A 21,875-nucleotide genomic window follows, 5' to 3' on the forward strand; every position below is an offset into this window, starting at 1 on the left:
TGCCAAGGAGCCAGCTGCTGCTAATAAAGCAGACTCTACAACTTGGCATCTGGGGCCTGTGATTCCCATCCAAAAGGAATTGTATGTGAAAAATATTTTAAATTTGTCTTTTTAAGTAGTATTTTGCTTTGGAAAGAAAATACTTTAGTCTAAGCTTGCAACTTGTGAAAAACTACCTAAGAGGACTTGGTTGCCATGGAAAGATAAATACTGTTCTTGTGTAAGGAGGTTGGGCGTTGGAAGGAGGAGCATTGTTCATTTAATATCCTAGAGTTTCTGGTTCAGCATTTCTGGGTTATTTACTTAGAAAGACCAAGGTGTATCTCATTATTCATGCTTAGCTGTGTGCAGTTTCACAGTATACTTTGTTTCAAAGAATTGAACTGTAGGGTTTAAGAAGAAGGGTGCATTCCTGAGAATGGATCAGAATTAGCACATTAATTTTTTCACTTTTAAATAATGAAAAAGGAGAAATTTCATTCATTTTTCAAAGATGAAAACAAATCCTATTAGCCATCCATGCTAAATTAATAAGCTGCTTGGAATGATCTACAAACCAGTTCATTCCCCACACACTCTCCACTGAATAATGAAGCATGAGAATTGAAAAATGAGTTGGTTGCATTGGTTATGTGAAAAATTAATGGCAAAACCAGCTCTGAATTCCAGTTCTCTTTTGAAGTGAAACATTTAATTTTTCCCTTTTTTTTTTTTTTTTTTTTTTTCTTTTCCCTAGCAGTGTAGGTCCTGTACTTAGTTGTGGTGGCAAAACTTCTTTCCAGGTTTCTACAGCTGGTGTCACGGTGTTTCGAACTAGTCTTGACAGTGGTGCGTGCTCCTTCTGGCTCTTGAGGCAGAGGAGTTAAGTGCTTTTCCCCCAGCCATGGAGGGGCCAAAACTCAGAACAAGGCACAGATTTCCTGCTACCACGTGTGCAGGTCATTCCTCAGGCAGTGCCCTTCCGTGGCATCATCCAGGATCCTGTACCAAGTGGTCCATATCTGGGATCACCATTAGGTTGCCAGTTATTTCTTTCACTCCGGCTATTACTTGGAGATTACCAAACCAGATCCTTTGCTCATTCAGAGGCAAAGCGCATACTTCTGCCATCAGTCATACACTCAGCAGCTCAGGAAACAAGAATGAGAAGTTTTCTTCTGACCTGAAGCTTTTAGCCTGGCAACCAGCCAGAAGATGTCATCAGCCTCAGTACAAGCAATTTTGTAATCTTTCTGCAGATGGTATTCTGGGGTATTGGATATGCATAGAAATTACTGTGGGCTGCTGTAGCTGAGATTTATTAGTGAAGAGGGTTTGGAGTATAGCAGTGTTTGCTGGGCTGAGATGATCAGCATCCCCTAAAGTGGAGTGTGGCTGCCTCTCTGTCCACCCTTAAAGCATCTCTGAGGTTACTGCTGGGAACTCAGGCATCCATGTGTGCCTGTTGTCTGAGCACCGCTTACATGAGGGACAGCCTCATTCTCTGTATACTGAGGATATTTTTTTCTTTTTTTTTATTAGCTATGGCCTCAAAATTGGTGTAAATGTATTTTGTGTTCACTTCTACACCCCCTTTCAGCTGGCTGAGAGGGATAAAATGTCTTAAACTTAAATTAGAATTGGACCCCCATGTGTGAGGATAAAGATCTTAGAACGAAAATTGCTCTTTGTATTTCAAAGGTAAATTTCCACTTTTTTTTTTTTCTTGCTTATTAGGTTGGTGTGAGAATAGGATATATACTCATTATTCCCTGCTAAGACATATATAATAATAAAAATTAATAATTAACATACATAGCACTTCATTGGTTTATGGGAAGATCTTTCACTGCTTTATGTTATTTATGTGTGCCGAGTGTGTGTGGTAATCTGGGAGGTGAAGGGTAAGGCGGTAAGAATGTAACCCTGACCTCTGTTTGTCTTTTTATTTAACCTTAGCAATGCTCAAAATGTGCAAGATTACCATGGGATATTTCCTGAGCTCTTGATATATTAAAGCCCAACATGTTATACATAGTCATACCTGCTTCTTCTATGGTCCTGCAGTACACAGAGATTAAATATGCTTTCAGACAGGATTTGATAACATAAAGATGCCTATGTATTTAATATAGGTTAGTGTTGCCTGTAGTGTTATCCAGCTGGGCCGTGGCAATGGCATGGAGCTGATTTCCAAGATGTGTCCCCAGTGTTTGGGCTCAGCTGAGGTGGTTGCCTCTGCTGGTACTCAAAGCTGGTGCTTCAACTCTATTTCTGGGAATGACATTGAAGCTTGAGTGGGTGGGGATTACCCAGTGATAAAATGTGTGTGCAGAGAAATATGATCCGTATGCATTAAGTGCTTTTGATTGTCAGCAAAAGTATCTGTGCAGAGACTTGGGGAAGAGAGCTCATTGCCCTTTCTCTTTACTGGAAATGAGAGTGAATGTCATTACTTGATAGCATGGTGATCACACTAGAAACCAGTATTTTTTCTTTTAATGGCTCTTACTTGAGTCACATTACAACCAGGTGAGATTGCAGAGGAATTCTCATGTCCTGACACTCGGAGCTATGTTTCCTCTCTCCTGCTTTAAATGGAAGAAACTTGGAAGAAGGAAGGAGGAGGCCAGGAGGAAAGGCATTGGTGCAAGTGTGGCGTTTCATTTCAATGAAACATCTGATCATCACCTGTCATTGATGCTCCCCTTATAGTCTCCAACTTTTTTTTTTTTTTCATTCTAAATAAGGGACTAAACAAAGGGACTTGTTTGAAAGAGTGTAGAGCTACTAATTTAGAAATCCATCTACCAAGACTGTGATTTAGTGTATGCATAATTATAAGCACTAAAGTAGAGCCACTGACATTAAAGGGGCAGTTGATTAGCTGATCAGAATTACTCACAGACTTAAATATTTTCTCTGTTCAAGGCCTAAAAGTAGAACAAACATATTAGAAGTCACTAAAGTGTCATTGCTGCTGTAATGAAAATTGCAGATGTTTTGCTTTTATTAGTCCATTAGCATAGCATGGTTAACTTAGCATTGGTTCAACATTTACCTGCTGTTGTCACTATGCATAAAGCTAGCAGAGTGTGCTGATTGCATTGTGGAAATGGGATTTTCTCCCTCTCAGCATGCAGTTACATTCTGGGAGCTCTGACTCCAGTTCCCCTGGCTGCCTCTCTGGAGCTTGGTCCTCAGGATCCTCCAGCTCCTGCGAGTCCTTCTCTAGATTCCAGCTTTTTTGCATAGGTCATAGTGGTGACAGGATGGTCTCCTCCTTCCAATTGCTCCTTTGTTCTTCTGGCAAGTACCCTGTGCTGTGAGTAAAAACTCCAGTGGTCAGAGAGCCAGGGATGGTTGCAGCAATTGAAATTCTCAGTTGTTGCCTCAGATCAGAGATGTTTAGGTAATTTTTCTAGCATGTGGGTGTCTTTCTTCACAGCATGTATTTACCAGTGAGTTAGGGGAGAATACTGTTTTTCCATGTGAGAATGCCTCCCTTCTTAAGCAATACTTCCTAGTTGCCGTGTGTGGTTTGTGGTTGTTCAGAAGTGGGTATGATTTTAAGAGCAGAAGGTCTTGGCCTGATTGTCTTTTCCAAACCCTGTTTCTCTATTGCGAAAGACATCCTTAACAACAGAGTGTTTTTAGGCTGCTTTGGAAGTTTTTTCCTTTCTCAGACTAGCCAATTCTCTGCCACCTGACTGTGTGTACTGGGTGCTCCTCATGTTTAGAAAAGACTAACTCGGCTTCTGGCATCAGCTTCTGTACCTTTGGCTAGATATTCTTATTTGTGTTTTAGCATACTCTTAGAGCAGATTGTGTTTAATTTCCTTCTTTAATGCTAGTTACTTCTTGAGTATCTGTCATTTCAGAGCTTTGTTTTGTGATCTAGCTACTTGAATTCCAAATTAAAAAGTATAGTAGAATAATGCATTTCGTAGCTATGGCTGAACCAAAAATGTTGATTGGTTGTATTTTGCATTTGAAAGGCATTGCTGGCTGGGAGTGGGTAGAAGTGCCATAGGAGCGGGCAGCGGGAAGTGGTCAGGGAGGGGAGGACAAGCATAGCATAGTTCTGGATTTACCCAGGTAACGCACACGCCTCTGGCATGTTGTTTTGCCTTTTCCGCTAAAAGCCTTTTTGTTTTACTCTGTTTCCAGCAGTCCTATGCACCAGCTCCCCACCCCATGGCTCCTCCCAGCCCCAGCACAAACAGCAGCAACAACAGCAGCAACAACAGCAGCGGAGAGCAGTTGAGTAAAACCAACCTGTACATTCGAGGCCTTCCACCCGGCACCACCGACCAGGACCTTATCAAGCTGTGCCAGCCGTAAGTGCCCGTCAAATACTCAGTGTCTTTATGTAGGAAGATGTCAGAGCTGGCCTTCCTGCTTACGCTTGGGTGTCCCCTAATAGGCATCAGAAGTCTCCTGCACTTGAAGGTTGACTGTTTTTCCTTTAGTTGAATGGCAAATTAATGCCTGCTAAAAACCTTGAGGTAAATGAGTTTAGGGGAAGAGAGGTGAGGCCTTCATAGTGACTTCTGTTTGCTCTAATCTGGTTGATTTCTTATGTTAAAAGGAGAATTTGCATGGCAGGAAAACCTCCCTAATGACAGATTTTATAGTCATAATGATCTGTGAATCACAACCCAGTGCACAACACAACATGGGTGTTCCTCCCTCAATCATTTATCACATTTTATGATTGCTGTGTCACATTGCTGGGCTCAAAGATTGAGAAGTATGAAACCCACTGAGGGTGGCCTTGTAGCCATATAATTAACATCTAAGTAACAGCAGTGCCATTGAAAAATGATACTGTAGAAAGTGGCAGCTTCTACTTCCCTGTTTATTTTGAGAGTCATATTTGCAGACTGTTCTGTTGAATATGGTTTTATTATGTTTTATTTCTGTTGAAACCAAAGAAGTGGGATAAAGGAGCTCTTCGGTCCTCATTCATCATCAAAAGAACTATTTTCTAAAACATGGCACTCTTCTACCCTTTTTCTCTTGACTACATGTAGTGGGCAATATAAAATGACAACCTGATTGGAATTCCAAATTCTTTGTTATTGTTGACATGTGGGAGGGGAATAATCCAGTTTGAGATTCCAGCCAGAGATCATCATGGTGGAATTTAGCGTAACACATTTTTTTTTTGGTGTCAAAATAAGCACAAGGAGAAATTTGAAAAATAAAAATCCACTTTTGTTATGATGCAGAACTGCAGTGCTTTGGCCATAGAGTCATCTATTCCAAAAGACAACATCATCTCTGTATTTTGTCATCAAAAATCAGCCTTTCAAATAGATATCAATAAATTAAATCTGGTAAGGAACAGTCTGGGGCTGATCTACAGACCTGAATCCAAATGACTGTTATTTTTAAGGTTGCAAGATGAGTAATAGTTAAGTCGGTTTTTATAATGTTATGACATTCTGCCTTTTCTGATTTTGATTTAAAATCCTGAAAGACTTCCTTGAGTACTCTTTATGTGGGTATGACTGGCCAGGATTGGAGTTAGCAGCCTTACTGAAGTGATACCTGAGTGAGCTTGAAAGTCTTCCCTGTGACTTTCTGCTATTAAAGCTTCTGTGGGTAGAATTGACTCACAGTTCACAGGAGAATAGTGTGCTGGTGATGTTTTGTATTTCATGCAAGCTGAAATGTGAGTGAAACCTCTCCAACATTTGTACAAACTACATACACTGACACTTTCCACACGTGACAGTCACAGATAATCCCAGTTCAAGGGCCAGATCCTCAGTAGGTATAAATTGACTGTAGTCTACTGATGTTCAAAAAGCTGTTTTGCGATACATCTTGCAGTCTGACCCTTCTCCAGTTCACATAAATCCTTTCAGCTGATCAGGGCTGAGCTAACTATTCCTAAATGAGCCTCACAGTTTTGGTGCTTAAGTGCTGCTGTCATGGTGTGAGCTGTGGTGTAAGCAGTGATACTTGAATCGTGAAGTTCAGAGAGTGTGTCCCTACCCCTTGTCTACGTATGGGAAGTGCAAATCAAGTACCTCAGAGCTTCCTTTTAGCACTGTGGCAACATTTTTAATGTGCTCCGCTAAACTTAATCTGATACAAGATTAGAGGGCTTTGTCTTGCTGTCATGAGGTTCCTGTGTGAACAGATGCTCTTTAAGAAAAGTGCTGATACTCATTTTGCTGATTTTTCTATCCTTTGGCTGAATGTCAGTAAGAGAAACCAGATAGTTCTTCTGACCCTTTTTTTTCAGAAAATTATAAGAATTTTTCAAGGCAGAAGAGAAAGACAATGTAGGGAAACTTAAACATGAAAAGACAAGAATTTGTACTGGCTGCTGTGGTGGTGCACTGCTTGCCAGGCTGCAGTATGATCTGAGAAATGCTTAAATCTGACTTTTGCTCATACCCTTGACAGTGATTTTTTTAAGCAGTCTCAGATACTCTTGCTCATGACAGCAATGTGCAGATTTTAAGTAATACTTGCAAGATATTTTCTTAACCTTTGCAGGTGGTTACACAGTAGAAGTAGATAAATGTCCAAAGCTCCTATCTCTTCACCTGTCCCCACTCCCAAAAAGACCCTCAAACCCAACCCTTCTCCCCCAAAACCCCACTAAAACCAAACCCAACAGTCTGCTGCTATATGAACAAAAAGGATTTTTCTGCTCAGAAATGTTGCCCTAGGTAGAGCTCTCTTCTAGCTTACATGGCTGGGACTTCACGTTAAAGTCTTTACGTGAACAGGTATTTACAAATGAGCAGAAGGTGCTGGCTCCTAGGCTTCCAGCATAGCCTAATATTAACATCATTTGCTGCAAGATGTGAAGTGAAAACCCTAATTCCAATCCATCAACCATATTATTATTTTGTAGTACAATATTTTTGGAGAGCTGTTTAAGGGAAGTACTCACCAAAGCTGGCTTATGTCCAGCATACTGGTTCCCATAGGCTAGCTGCCAGTGCCTAAAATGAGCCCTTCTGAACCCATTTCCTCTGCTCTAGCATGGGACAAGGCTGCTAGCAGTACAACTATCATTTCTAATGTCTCACATTTGGCAGGCTGAGGAATAATGTCCTAAACCCACAATATTTCCCTGTCAGAAGTACAGGAAATGCTGTAAACACTTACTTTATGTACATTATCATATCCCATCCCATTTTCAGGTTTAGTCCCATATGGAGGCCACCCTTCAAGTCACGTGTAAAGTTTTTCATTTAATTTCATTTTGTGAAGTGGGTTAAGGAAACGAAACCCCTTTAATCAGAATGGTTTGATAAAGTACAGGGCTGTTTTGATGAATCCTGCCTGTTTTTCTGTCTTTCTGCTGTGTGTTTTTGTTGGTGTGCATTGCACACTAAACAGAAAATAGCAGACTGGAGTACCATTGATGCTTGAAGTGCAGAGTCCATTACACGTGATGTGAGACATTTCTGACAAATGTTCCGACACTATCAAACCTTTTATCAATTTGAGAGTAACCTTGTCACAGTAATCTGTCAAACTGTTCATATAACTAAAGGAAAACAAGTCATCATAGGCTGTACAGTAGCTGAGTAAATGAAAAAAAAATTGCTACTGGAAGATTTTTCTTTTTGTGTGGTTCTGCTCCTTAGTAGTTGTTTTAACATGTGTCCAGCAGAATTTCATCAAATTCTCTTTTGCAGCAGGGAGCTGTTAGGTTGAACTGTATCTTTTGGGACTCTATACAATAACTCTTTCAAAAGTTACATCAAAAAAGAGTAAAAGTGTTAAAGCAAGCAAGACTCTGTGTTCTTTTGTGTATGCATAATCTTCTGGATTTTCATAAACACTGAGTAAAGGAACTGCCAAAAATGGACCTTGGCCTCTCTCAACCTTTTCTGCGGTTCTTAAGCAAAAGAGACTTTATACTTAATCTGTGATTATATTGATCATCAGAATTTATTAGTCTAAAATTTAAATACTTGCATACTTCATAATGTTAATAGTAAGTATCACATAGTTATAATTTATTTCTCAGAGGTACACACTCTCTGCTGGTGCAGTGGTATACACCATTATATGTGTATCTATAATTGTGTGTCCAGTAAAAATATGCTTTCAATCAAAAGGGAAGATAATCAGCCTTAAAATGTAACATTATAGACATGAAAATTTGCATGGTGTGTCATTTTACAAGCAAAATATAAATTATTATCTTTGAAATATTCATAATCTGTCACTTTAATTTTCATGCATTGCATTATATTTCACCCAGAATAATTCTAAGATCTTCTTAAAAATAGGCACAAATGAATTAGTGCCTTATTATTATACTATACTCATCCTGTTCGTCCTAACTGCATCCTGGTAAAGATAAGTTGAAAGAAATCTCACGCACAGACTAAATAGCTGAGCTTTATGATTTTAAAACATATTTAATTTGAAGAAGTCAGTTCGCTTCTCAAGATTTTGTTATTTTTGTTTATTCTTGCATTTTTGTAACAAAGACGATTTAGGCCCAAATTTTTTTAAAAGATAAAATAAGCTTTGCAGAAGGGAAAGAAAATTTGGGAAAAGAGTTGTTTTATATCTCTTCCTCCACCCTGCCCCAAGTAATTTTGAAAATTTTTGCTTAAAACTGCATAATTTGGCTAAAAACGAAGCCTTCTTCATTTCACAGTTAAGACATTGAGATGTATTCAAAAAATAATCCCTGTCCATCTTGATTCAGTCAACTTGAGTTCTTTGTGTTCCAGGCTAAAATTAAAGGCCCTATTTAATTAATTTAAAAAACAACAATAAAAATATCTAAACCTAAGGAGAGTAAGTCTGTATGCTACTCAGGCTAACTCTTGAGGAAGATGGGACTAATTCTCTGAGTTTTTCCAGGTATGGGAAATCCTTGCTGCATAATTATTTTAATGAGTATTTCTTTCTTTAAATAACTCCTAGATTAATACTTTTGAGTAGATTATTCAATGATTTGCAGTTGTTTTGGGTTAGTGAGGTTGGTTGTTGTAATAGTTTTGGTTTGTTTTTTTTTTTTTTTTTAATTTCTGTTTTGTCTGAAGGTATCGGATTGACTCCTTGACAATTCATTAAGTGTGAGATTTTAGCCTCTTGTTTAATTTTGGATGTCCTTGGTTTTGTGTTGTGGAATGTTTGAATAAATATTCAGGCTGTCACTGTTTAGGTTCTACTAAAGTGTTAGTCCCAGGGTGAATATAAGTGAGGTTATCAACTGAAAAGTCACACATTTATTTACTTAAATTCTAGACTATTTTTGAAATGAGCTGTGTGCATTCCTTTTGCCCTCACAGAAAAAAGCTGAAAATTGAAAATACTGTTAACTATAGCTAAAATAAAGGTTAACCAAAGTACAATTGCCATAGTGAGCTCAGGACCAAAAAGACCAACACAATCTCTGCAGTAAATCTGTTCCACAATGAAGTCAGACAAAATTTGTACCCACTGTAAACTGATGTTCTCATCCCGACCCTGGTTAAAAAAAAACCCAACTATATGAGATTACAGACTTACAGAGCATTAGGCTGTGTCTGCTTCTCAAATTTTAATCTTTGGAGTGGTAAAGGAATTTACTGCATTCTGTAACACTCTGTATGTTAAAGCAATGTGCACTCTGTCTTCCATATTAATTCAAACAGAACCACAACCTCCGCCTCTCCTGTAATTAATATCAGCTGACACCATTGCTCTGTGATATAGCAGAGACTGAGGGGGCATGAAGGTGAGAGCACTCATTCAGTGGGATTAGCTCATATAGGAACCATGTGGCATCACAGGGAATAGTTCCTGCTTAAAGTCTTGGTGGATATTTTGGTTCAGTGTATCCTGGTAATATGAGAACTGGGAATGGCTGGGAAATCTGCTGAAGGAGATCAGTCTTTGTGGGAGCTAAAGAAATGCACACACTTGAGGGGAAAAAAAGAAAAAACACCCGAACTCCCCCTTTCCCCTCCCCTGGATTTTCTTTGTTATTCCAAGTAAAATCAGGAAAGAAAACTCCTAAGAAAGGTGTGCTGCTGCTCCAAGCACCCTGCTGGACTAATGGGCATATAGAAAGCAAGGAAGGAACTATATGAGTATATTGCTCTCATTTGTTAATGTTTGTGTTTCCAGACCAGAGAAAAACACACTGATGCATTAGATTGGAGAAATCTGCATTCTTCTAAAGTTCTTTACATCATAGACTTTTCTTAAAAGTTTATTGGGAGAGGCAGCTCAGGGAAAGAAGGGTAATTTTTTAAAGTCAAAATGCTTTTGATCAGGAGACAAATGGTGAATGCTAAGGATGCATAATGTAGGCATAAAAGCAGAGAAAACTGATGCTGTGGACATGATTTGTTAATTTTTGCATTGAAGATCTCTTTATAGCGATGATGCTTATCAGCGCTGAGAGAAACATTGTGGGGTTACTAGGTCTGATGTGATGCAAGGCAGTGAACTTGTATTTCCTTTGAACGGCATCTTTGTTTCCAAAATCACTTTTGGAAGTTTGCAGTTTTACAAAGTCAGTTATATGAATATTATATTTTAAGTTTTGCAAAGTCAATTATATGAATATTATATTTTTGCAGTGTGTAAATATGGACACGGATGTGTACAGGTTTTTTTCTCTTTTACCTGATATAGTTGAAAAATTATTTGTATATTCATTCCCATTGAAATAATCCCCAAACATCTTCCATTGCTAGAAACAAACATTAAAGCTGCCTCAGTAGGCAATGTACCAACCCTCTTCTTATCTTGCCTCTTTCATCAGGGAAAACAAAACTTTAGGTCATCAAATGCCCACAGCACTACAGAGAGCTCCATCTGGGATGTGAACATTCCCATTGTCAGGAAGAAAGGCAGAAAAATAATCTGCGTCAAGTAATAAATGAGCACCTGCACTTTCTTCTGTTTTGAATGTGCCTGTCTTTTCACTGGAGTGTGACAGAGTGTCAGTGAGAGTTTCTCATCTCCTTTCAAGTTGGATGAACCTGATTTAATGGAAGATATGGGAGGAGGCAGTATTTTCAGACACTGCTGCAGAAAATATTTCTTCTGATGAATTTTAATTAAAGTCCTTGTGGAATAAAAAAGAAAGAAAAAAGAAAAAAAAAACCACAACTGAAAAGGGAACTCAGAAATATTGAGTTTTCTGTAGCAATGTAAAGGGTACGGCCATAACAGCTATTCGTTTTGCTTACTGTGCAGGAGGGGTGTTGAGATAGGAGGGCAGCACAGTTATTGAGCTTCTTCTAACATGTGCTGAGATATATGTTTCCAGTCTTACCTTGTCCTCTTTCTTTCTCCACTTCTCCAGCAGATTTTTTGTGCAGCCAGTCAGCTGTGGCATCACCATCCATTCATGAGGCTAATCATGTCTCCATTTGAGTCTGACACATAGCCAGAAGCTGTCCAAAGGACAGACAGGCTCTCCACCATATAAGTCTGTGGGACATGTCTATTTTTGTAATGTGGATGTTCTCTGTGAAAGGGCTTTCATAACCATGGGTCTCTTGACAGTCTGAGTTTTTCAGCCCCTTAAGGTGTCTTGTAAAACTCTGATGCTTGGTTTATATTTTCCAGTGAGGGGGCTGGCTGAAATGCTGTTGTTTTGATAAAGGCTACTTCACTTCTGTCCTTCAAGTCATAGCGGTATTTCTTTGTTTTTTGGTTTTTGGTTTTTTTTTTTTTTTTTTTTTTTTTTTTTTTTTTTAAGTGGCATTGCAAGTTCTGGTTATCTTTATTTCTTCTGTTTTGAAGCTTTTCCATGTGTTTTAGATTTGTCTGCATTTTTGGTGTTTGTTCTCCTAAATTCCATGGTGTCAGGTTCAGTGTGTCTTTCTGATGTCATATCCTTTGAGAGCTGATGGCAGCAGTGGGAGAGCAGAGCCAGTTGTTGTCTTGCATGTGTAGAGAGTGGAGACGGAAGTTCTGTGACTGGCATGTGGTTTATACTCCTTAGGAGCCACCAGCTTTTGAGAGAAGATGGAGACATGCTGTTCACACTCTGACATTTGTGTAGCAGAAATGTTTCTTTAACCTTTTCCTTGAAGGTATGACGCAGATAATGTTCTGCTCTGTTTGAGAACTATATTGTCCTAAAGCTTTGCTGAAAGAAAACAATACCAGCTATGCTTAACAACCCCCCTCCCCAAACCAAGAATAACCTGGGCACTGCTTCCAGTTAATGGCAAAAGCCTTAGTGCATGCCTGCAAATTCTATGCAAGGGGAAGTGGCAGGCCAGCTTTGGTGGCAAAGCTATTGAATATTATCAGCACGAAAACAAAAATGTCATTGTGTTCAGCTGCTAGACTTTCTCATACCATTCCAAACAAGCATCGACAAGAGCTCTGTGCTATGTAGCATGCAATGTCCTTCATTCCAAGTATTTGGTAACTTCCCAGAATTATTTGTGTGACAAGTGTTGCTACTAGATTTGTGTTAAAAACTGCAAAGGCTTTAATTTTTTTAAAAGATGTTCACTGGAGAAGGAATTTCTTAGAATTGTTGCAACTATGTCAGAGGTTTTTCTATTTGCCTCATTATAAACAGAGACAGGAACAGCGTAATGTTTTCAGCCTAATTTTTAAAATATGTTGAACTGACAGAGATCTAAAAAGGTTTTCTCTCTCTTGGGAATGTATTTTCTGTGTCCCCATCAGGAGCTCTAGGGAATGTGGAGACCTTTAGATTCTGGTTCTCTTGGAAGGTATCTAGTCACAGCTCTGGGGGCAACCCTGAGTAAAACAATGAAGGCAATAGCAATGTGGAATTATAGGACCTAGTCTGAAATAAGATTTCTGACAACAGACACAGAAGCTTCATGAAAGCACAGCAGTCTGTTCAAATAGCAGCTATTGCAAGATCACAGGCATGTTATTGTTTCAGTGTGATACAGGTAATAAGTGAAGCATTTATGGCTATTACTGCCTGGTGATCACATTAAAAAAAACCAACCAGACATGCTTTCCTTACTTCTGCTTCCCAGTTCAGCATTTCCATATTCTCCTGGGGTTATAATCCAATTATGAAACTTCAATTATTTTCTGTAATTCATTGATTCAAGAACATTAACTTTTTAGCTTTTTTATAGTAGGGAACTAATAATTAAAAGGGATAAAATTATTCACAAAGTCATAGAATTTAAGATCCAGAAGAGACCAAGGGACGGTCTACCATAATTTTCTGGTTGATTAAGATCTTTAAATTTCCCTTCTTTGTTTCTGGACTAAGCATAAAAATTTATTTTGATGTAAAGATTATGTTCCAGAAAAGCAGCCACCGTGGAAATGAAGATATGAAAACAACAGCAAACCTACCACTGTTGCCAAGGGTTTGTTCCTGTTAACTATGTTTCCTGGTCAGAATTTCTAACCCACTTTCAAATCAAGTGTCTGGTCTTAATTTTTCGCTGTTTGTTCTTGGTGTAATGAGATTAAGGATCTCTCTGAATTCTCTTGCTCCATTCTTCTCCCAGATGCACTTCTGCAGTCGCTTCTCAGATTTTTTTTCTTTAAGAATCCAAATAGGTGGAGCAGTCTAAGTATCTGATTGTAAGACAGTTTTCTCCAGCCTTTGGATAATTTCATCAAGGACTGCATGCATCATTTAAATGTTTTAAAAACTAATTACTTAATGTTTATGGACATTTGTTATTATATTTAGTTTACATATATTTGTATGTGTCCTAAATGGGTGAAATGTATTACTGGAACATCTGTGCTCCTAAGCAAGAGAAATGATACTCAAAAGCTGCTGTAGTGTCTTCGTAGGAGTTTCAGGAGGTGCCACATGCACTCTGTGAGATCACAGAACACGGGTACTGGCATTATTTCAGAAGCAGAAGCTCATCTCTAAACCGATGAGGTTTTGATTACCTTTAAGTCATGTGTCTGTCCATCATCAGCTGTGAGCAACAAAACCCCACAGAATGAGAAAACTGCAGCACCCTTGAAGCTTTTCTTTAAAAAGTAAGGAATTTGGATCTAAGCCATACCTAACAATTTCTCTACTCACCTTTAATGATTGGGTCTCCTCTGCTTTACTTAAATCAACACCAAATTTAGAATTGCCAATTAAATGGACTATGGCTAGCATGTTTTTTTAATGATAATAATTTAACACAAATATTTCAAAATAAAGTGTATTAAGTGCCTTAAGAACAAATGAAGTTCATTATAAAATGTTAATTCCTATCACATATACGAACATACAGCCAGTTCATGGACCTGAAGGATTCATATAGGACAATCTCTGACTCAGAATAAAATGAAGTCAAGGCAAGTGCTTTAGATGGAAAGGAAAAATTATGCCTATGGTGGAAAAAATGGAAAATGACCAAGTCCTTGGTGGGGTTTAAATGAAAGCAGGGCACTATACTCATGCTGTGATTTTGGTCATTGCCTAACATAAGAACTGGACTACAGACATAACTGTTAGCAGGTCTTATAGATGTGGGAAACAGGTTGTAATGATATAGCTGTTAAATGCTATCAGCACTTTTAGGAATTGTAGTTGTTCTATCTCTGTTTTCATGAAGTGGTAAGAAAAAACTGTCTCTCTTATAATATGGGATTTGCAAGTGGTAATTCTTATTAGATTCCTGTGTTTGTTTGTTGGTTCTTATTGAACTTAGATACAGAGAAACAAGAATTTCTCTCAATAAAAAGAGCATATTTCTTGTACCTCCTCCATGGGAACTGCCATGCTGTTCCCATGGTCCACTGGGGATATGGGACTGCTATTAGTTCAGTGCTAGCAGCTGAATCTCCCACTGCTTCTGGTCAAGTATAGCTTTATAAGCAGCATAGAGGAATTTTTTTTTTGTGAGGAAGAAGTGGATTAGAGAGGCAGGAAACTGTAAGACAGCTCATTGCAACTGCTTGGATGATTTTGTCAGTGTGTAGTGAGCAACTATGTGTAAACTCCTCATTCTCCCTCATTCTTTTTTCCATTGCTCCTCATCTCTCCCTGTCTTCTCTAATGCAATCCTCCTCTAAAGAGTGTCTGCAGAGTAGTCAAGCTCATATTTGCTTAGTAGGTTCTGGTTAGCAGTGCAAGGGTATTGATGAAAAACTCATGTTGAATCTCCCTTTGGCAGCTGCCGTGGAGTTTTTACAATCCACGTACGTATGGCATTTTAATCTCTCCTCAAAGACTTGGGAAAGGGATTTTTAAAGCACTGTGCCACTAGTTAGTAGCTGTCACCAGTGTGTGAGGCATGTTCTCAGTGGACAGTTTAGCAGCCCTCTGTTGCACCTGGTGCCAAAAGGTTGCCAAGTAAATACATCTCTGCCTTTTCAAGCTGCCAAGTCACGGCAACATCGTGTAGGACTTGGGATGTTGAGCTTGTGAGAGAGATCTCTGCACGTGAGAGAGATCTCTGCATCTCAGCAGACTTACAGGCCTGGGGACCTTTTCTGGCTGAGGGATATGCTATGGCAGGCTGCCTGGTGGGGACATCGAGGCAAATTGGACATGCTGAGGGCTCATGGGATTCAGGCTATGTGCCAGCAGTAAAGTGCTTGTCCCCTCCTAACGAGGTAGCCCTTCAGTCCTGCTATCAGGAGGGTTGCAGCTGCTCTGCTTAATGGTATTTAGTAACAGTATAAGCAGTAAAGTGTGCTCTCCTGTTACACAGAAATCCACTAATGCTGGCATCAGGAGTGGCGGGTAATTCAATCACACCCACAGAAATTATATTAACATAGCATTAAAGGGCTGTGTAGACCAGCAAAAGACAGGAAATTGTGGAGTTCAGGCTTGAAACTTTATCCTTAACTCACCCATATTGTGTCGAGGTATTTGGAAATTTCCACAGAGTGTGTGATTTTATGGGACCTACAGTGGGGTGGATTGTTCTGTTTGTATGCAGAGGATTTCCTTGGTTAATATCAGCATTATTGAGAGTTGCATAAAGAAATCATGGCACAATATACAAACTGTAGCTGGACAATGTGAGATTTAAATATGAACATCTTGGTTTGGGCAGTTCCCCACCCCAGCTTTCTGAGGTACTGCATCAAGGCATTCACTGTGTTGACATTTTTCAGATCAAGTTGCAGTTCAGTAGCTAAGGCTCTTTTTCAGTTTCAGAACTAATTTTTAGAGTCAGGTTTTTTTCTCTTCACAGCCACTAAAAATGGTTTCTTTTGTTAAAAATTTTCCTTTTGATTTAAAGACCGTGTTCCTGTTTATTTAATGTAAATTTACTGGAACCAAGCTGAATACTAAACAGAACCCACAAAAGCCAGCTCTATATCCATCTTTAAGCTTTATGAATAATTTTCCTTATTTTTGTTCCTGCTGAAACTAGTCATGTAACTTCTGACTTCAAGTCCTCCATTGTACCTCCCTGTATCAGCGGGGACAAAAGGAAGTTCTTGCAAGAGCACTGTGGGTCAAGGAGGAGATAGGGAGTCAATTTAGAGTCCATCCACAAGATGTTTATAAAAAAGGCTTAAGCAGTTTTGTGAGTACAGTAATTTTGTGTTACCCATTGGCATCAGAGACACCAGGAGTTAAGGGGAGAATTGTTTGTCACTCCAAGGATGGGATGTTGCTGCAGTCAGTTGTGAGATGGCAGATCTCCCAGGAATGGTGAAGCCAGCAGGTACACTACTTGCAAAGCAGCTGAAATGGCAAGAAGTGCAGCATCCAGGTATTTTCTCACATCTTCAGGCAGGTTGTGGAATCTGTGCTGAAGTGCATTCTGCCCTTGAATAGCCTGATGCCAGTCCCCAAGTAAAACCTCTTTGAGTCCAAGTAACATCTGATTAGGGTTTGTTCCCATGTGGGGGAAGAAGGAAACTACCTCCTCTGGGAGAGAGGAAACTACATAATGGTTGTTACCTGGGAGAGATTAAAAAAAATTCAATCTAATGCAGTGGAAGGAAAGAGTGACAGAAACCATCAAGAATCATTTTATTCTTGTAATAGCTCGTTTGGGGATTTTGTATGGTGTTTTCTGGGGATGATGAACTCTTGGTATGGTTGAGCTCTGAGGCTGTTACAATTTTTCCCCGTGTGCTTTCTGTGCTAAGGAGCAGGGGAGGAGTGCCACCATATCTGTCTGTCTCTGTGGTGAACAGGATGGTCATTAATGACCACGCATAGAACAGTAGGATGGCTGTATCCTAGGGGAAATCAATTTTCTGCAGAGAGACGGGCTTGTAAAGAGTAGAAAATTTCCACTGAAGGGGAGGAGGGGAAAGGGAGATGAAATTGGCAGAGCAGGGATTAAAAAATACAAAGGCTTCAAAAGTAAGGGAAGACTCAAAAGGCTTTCTGTTCAAGGTGGCTTTTTTTTTTTTTTTCCTGTCAAAATTGAGCAGGTCTTGAACATACTAATCTTAGAGGTGGGCGAGAAATCAGCCTTTGGGAGAAGTTTGGGGATGAGGGACATGGGAAGGTTGGCAAGAATCCTGCCTGGGGTTTAAACCAATGATGATTTTTTTTTTTTCTTTTTTGAAGTGCTTTCTTTTAGATGGGGAAAAGCATGCAGAACTGAGTCAGTAGTGTGCATTTCACATTCACAGCATGCAGTTCCTGAAGGAGCCTCTATTGAAGATGCTTCTGGGTTTTAGAGCCATGCAGTGAAACCTGGGACCAGGTCAAAGCCACCTGAGGTAGCTCCATGTTCTCCTGCAAAACTGGCATGGCTGTGTTGTGGACAGGCCCTTTTGTTCCTCACCATGTACAGGTGCAGTTTGGAATTCAGACTAGGGCCTGAATTTTTCTGCCCTTCTCCACCCTTTATGCTTTTGTGTCTCTTCTCTGAATCAGTTTCACTGTGACACTGTCAGTCTCTTTGGGTGGCCTCGAGGCTATGAAATTCTCCTGCCCTCTCCCACCACTGCAATAGTTTGCTTCACTCTCACTTCTGTGAATTTCCTTCTAATCCAACCTTGCTATTCCCTTTGCAGAGCTGGAGAAAGTTTCTTCAGACTCTGATATGAGACTAACATGACAGCATCCTAGAGAAAAAAAAAGCTCTAGGGCAGATAAGGGAACTAAGCTGAAACTGGGGTTAAATATCATCATTCAGATAACAGCATTAATAAGAGTATATTTTTTAGACATTTTAAAGTATGTTTGTGTATCTTAAAAATGTAAGCAGACATAAACCTTTGCATCTCAAACAAGAGGATGATTCTTTTCTGACTCTGCTCAATATTAAAGGCTAAACCAGAGATAAGATAGCATACCATAAACATGGAAACTTGAACAAAGAAACTGTTGTCCTGAGAATGTGGGAATCACAAAGAAACTGAAGTCTGAACATAGGAAATTGTCTTACAAAATGGAATGTTGCATGTAGAGTAACATTTAATGACACTCAGAAATTGCAAAACAGGGCAAATCCACAGGTTTTTCTCTTGATCTCTGTGGTCTCTGGAATAAGCCCAAGTAAAGCGGAGGGCAAAGGCATATGGGAAATGAGTAGTTAGAGCAGACCTTTTCTTTTGCCTTGGCTTCTTATTCAAGATGTTGGTCTTTTGAGAACTTCCTTTCTTGAACAGCAAAAAGGGAAAGGGTCAGAAACTCCCAAGGTCTGTGGGTAAGTGGGAGGAAAGAGTGCAAATGCTGTTGATGAATAAGATGCTTCAGGAATGCATAAATACATGGTCTGATACTGCAAGTGCTAGGTTGATGAAAGCTGGCCATTGGGTGCATTCAAGACTGTCCAGAATATTAATTCAGTCATTCACAGTTGTAAATATTTGCAGAATATTTGTCTGTTCATTGTAGAATGTGTGTTTGACTCCTTGAAGAATGACTGTGACCTTTTTATATAGCAGTAAGTGAGGGGTGTCAGCACTGTGGTTTTGATCTATCTTTAAATCCAGCTCTTTTTATAAATTGGGGAATAGATTTATTCCTTGCTATTTTTTTCCTCTTGGTATTGTTTTCTGGGACCCAAACCATACAACTGTCAAGCAATGTTCTTACCCTAGCTAAAGTTGTTCACTAATATTTGATGAAGACGTAGATCTTGGTGCTGCCATACCTCAAAATTCTGTTGCTAGGTTCACAGTATTTGTTTCTTAAACCCTTAGTTCCTTAGGCATGTGATAAGGTAGAGAACTCAGCTTTCAATTCTTATAAAAATGTAGGTTTCTTTCCCTCATGGCTCTAAAGAGAAGCATGAAAATACAGCCTGAGTCTATAACAGGGGCTTGAAATATATAAGCAAAAGAAAAGGATATCTCGTCTTTATTTGTAATTTTTTACTATCAAAATTAACTACATAACCTTTTGTGCATTAAAGAGCAATTGTGCTCTGCTCCTTGCAGACAGTGCTATGTTCCTTGACCAGTTTCTGGAAGATGTGGATTTATCCCAGTGAATTGTGATTCTCTCTCTCTCAAAGTATGCCCAATACTCAGAATGAGGTCTCAGATTTTCCATGTGTATCTTTATATGGTTTGAGGATTGTATCTTATTTAATTAGTTTATTTGAAGTTGCCTGAAGCCAGTAATATACAAAAGTCTTTTCTTGAGGACTCCCAAGCAATTGTAGCTAAATTGCTTCCAAATTCAGCATTACTGGTCAGATTTCAAAATAGGCTTGCTGTGTTTTTTCAGTGTGTCTTATGTTCCTGGGGTAAAAAATTTCAGCAGAAACATAAAATATTTAAATTCTTGTGCCTTTCTGTAGATCTGCCCATGCATATTTCAGAAAGGATGGGCTACAATGCATCTCTTTATTGCTTTCCTTCTAGGGTTCTGCCTAGCAGGACCAACTATGTGTCCTTTTAAGGACAGAAGACTCTATGGATATAAAGAGTTTATTTCTTTAATTAATCCCATGGCTTGTCTCATCCCTTCCTGGTCCCTGTTGGCTGCTTTTGGGCACAAACTGAACCATAGCAGAGCACAGGAATTTCCAGTGTTGGCTTTTCTTTCGTAGAAGACCCATGGCCAAGGTGTCCAGTGGGAGCAGCTGGCACAAGACTTTGGTTAGCTAAAATTTTGTTTTTCTTAGGCTCAGAAGTGTTGACTGATGAACTGAGAGCTACAGGATGTGCTAGTTATGCTGCACAACCTGCCCGTTGATGTTTTCTCAAAGTAGATCTTCAACACTTCAAGACACGGGGCAATTGCTCCACCAGTGTAAATTAGGGCAGCCCTTGGAGCCAGCAGACAAGTACCACATTTCTGGAAAGCAAGAGTCTGATCCAAAGTGAAATTTTTAATAAGCTTTCCCCCTCCAAAGATATTTATCCACCTGACATAGTGAGGCTAATATGTTCAAATATGTCCATCTGTCTTTGGATAATAAAGAGTGAATAATTATTTATACAATAGACAAAGACTCTAAACGAATTATCTTTTTAAACCTATAAATGTGTTTTTGTATCAGGTGACTCTTCATTTAATGCTTCATTTACTTGGAAGTTTTTTGTGGATTTGAAAACATAAAAAAATATTATTACACGATTCATAAATTGTGTATCTATATTGCATGTGGGGCAGCTTCGCTTAGTTTGAATTTAATTGTTGACATAACTATCACTCAAGAGAAGGTTTTGGTGAATACCTGAGAGTTGTGGTGAGCTACCAGCCAGAGCAGATTTAATCTTCTTCAAACTAATTACTGTGGTGGTTATAGGCCTTGCACTGAGGAAGGCCCTGGCTGAGTGGGAACACGCACTTATATGTCCCCCGTACATCTGTTTGCCGTGTCGAGGCTGTAGGGAGGGCTTTCCACACCAAACAAACACATTAATTTATGAGCCTACAAACATAATTTAACCTTGAGAAATGTTGTTCATCCTGTTTAAGTTCGACATGCCTGAAATTGTACATGTGCATGAGTATTCAAAAGTATCATGAACAAATAGCTTATCGAATCTGCTTTCACACACTCTCCAGAGCCGGACATTATGTTAGAGCTGTACAAATAAATGGACTAAAAAATTTTTGCTTTTATAAATATACTAGATGGAATTAAAATTGAAAGGAACTCAAACCCCGAGGTATTCCGTCCCAGTTCTGGGTGAGCAGTGTGAACTTTTGCCCGCATAATTGTAAAAATCCAAATCCAAGCTCTTGCTGTTTCTTCTTGAAAATTTCAAGCAGAAAAAAATGCGGTGCACCTCTGTGCCACTTTTTTCAAAGTTCAGCCTCTGGAAAGTGAATACAACTGTGACATTCCAGCCCTGAAAAAAAAGAATTAAACTAAATATATTGAAGAAAAAGAGTATTTTCTGTGATGTGGCTCTCGAATGATGTATTTTGCAATGTAAAATACTGAAGAAACAGTTCCTCTCAAAACCATATTGTTTCTAAAGACAACCCAAATACCTGGATTTTTCTAAGTTGTAAATAATGAAATGGGAGCTGTGTGAACTGAAGAAGTCTCACTCACACATTTGACTCAAGTGGCCTCTGTGTGAACCCTATAAAATGCTTTAGCTTTAAATTATCAGTTTGAGTTCACAGTCCCTGGTGGTAGCTGGAGTTCTTGCTTTTATCTGTAATTCCTTTTCTTTTCAATTCCTCTTCTTTTTTTTTTTTTTTCTTCCTATTATTAGAGTGGAACCATCTGATTGAGGCATGTATATATACATATATATATATTACAATATATTGCAGTCATTGAATTCTTTTAAGATGAAATTGTTTTAGTGAAATGTCAGAAAATCTTCACAAACTGAATTCTCAGAGTTCCCTTGAATAATGAGGCTATTGTTGAATGATTGAACACTTCAGAGATTAATATCATGGTATGCTGGCATGCTGGTTCATACCAACTGTAATTTAACAATGAATCTTCCGTAAGTAAGCAAGGCTGTGAATGAGAAATCGGATTCAAGACAGCACAGCATGCTAGAACATACAAAGCAAATAAATTCTATACTTTGGAATGATATGTTAGGGAGGAGAGGGGGTATTTCCACAGTGTCTA

The 21,875-nt window shown here is 39.0% G+C and overlaps 1 protein-coding gene across 13 annotated transcripts in view; it reads left to right on the forward strand.

The window, feature by feature from the left end:
• The window catches only part of RBMS3 (RNA binding motif single stranded interacting protein 3), a 757,514-nt gene that overhangs the window by 407,117 nt on the left and 328,522 nt on the right, over positions 1-21,875 (forward strand). For 11 of the 13 annotated variants that reach the window (XM_072925744.1, XM_072925745.1, XM_072925748.1 and 8 more), the window contains one exon: positions 4,150-4,319. In XM_072925744.1, the coding sequence (XP_072781845.1) occupies positions 4,150-4,319 (170 nt within the window). The remainder of the gene's footprint in view (positions 1-4,149; positions 4,320-21,875) is intronic. The other 2 variants (XM_072925742.1, XM_072925750.1) reach the window with 1 other exon arrangement.

This window comes from Taeniopygia guttata, chromosome 2 (genome assembly GCF_048771995.1).
Source record: "Taeniopygia guttata chromosome 2, bTaeGut7.mat, whole genome shotgun sequence".
Classification (NCBI taxonomy): domain Eukaryota; kingdom Metazoa; phylum Chordata; class Aves; order Passeriformes; family Estrildidae; genus Taeniopygia; species Taeniopygia guttata.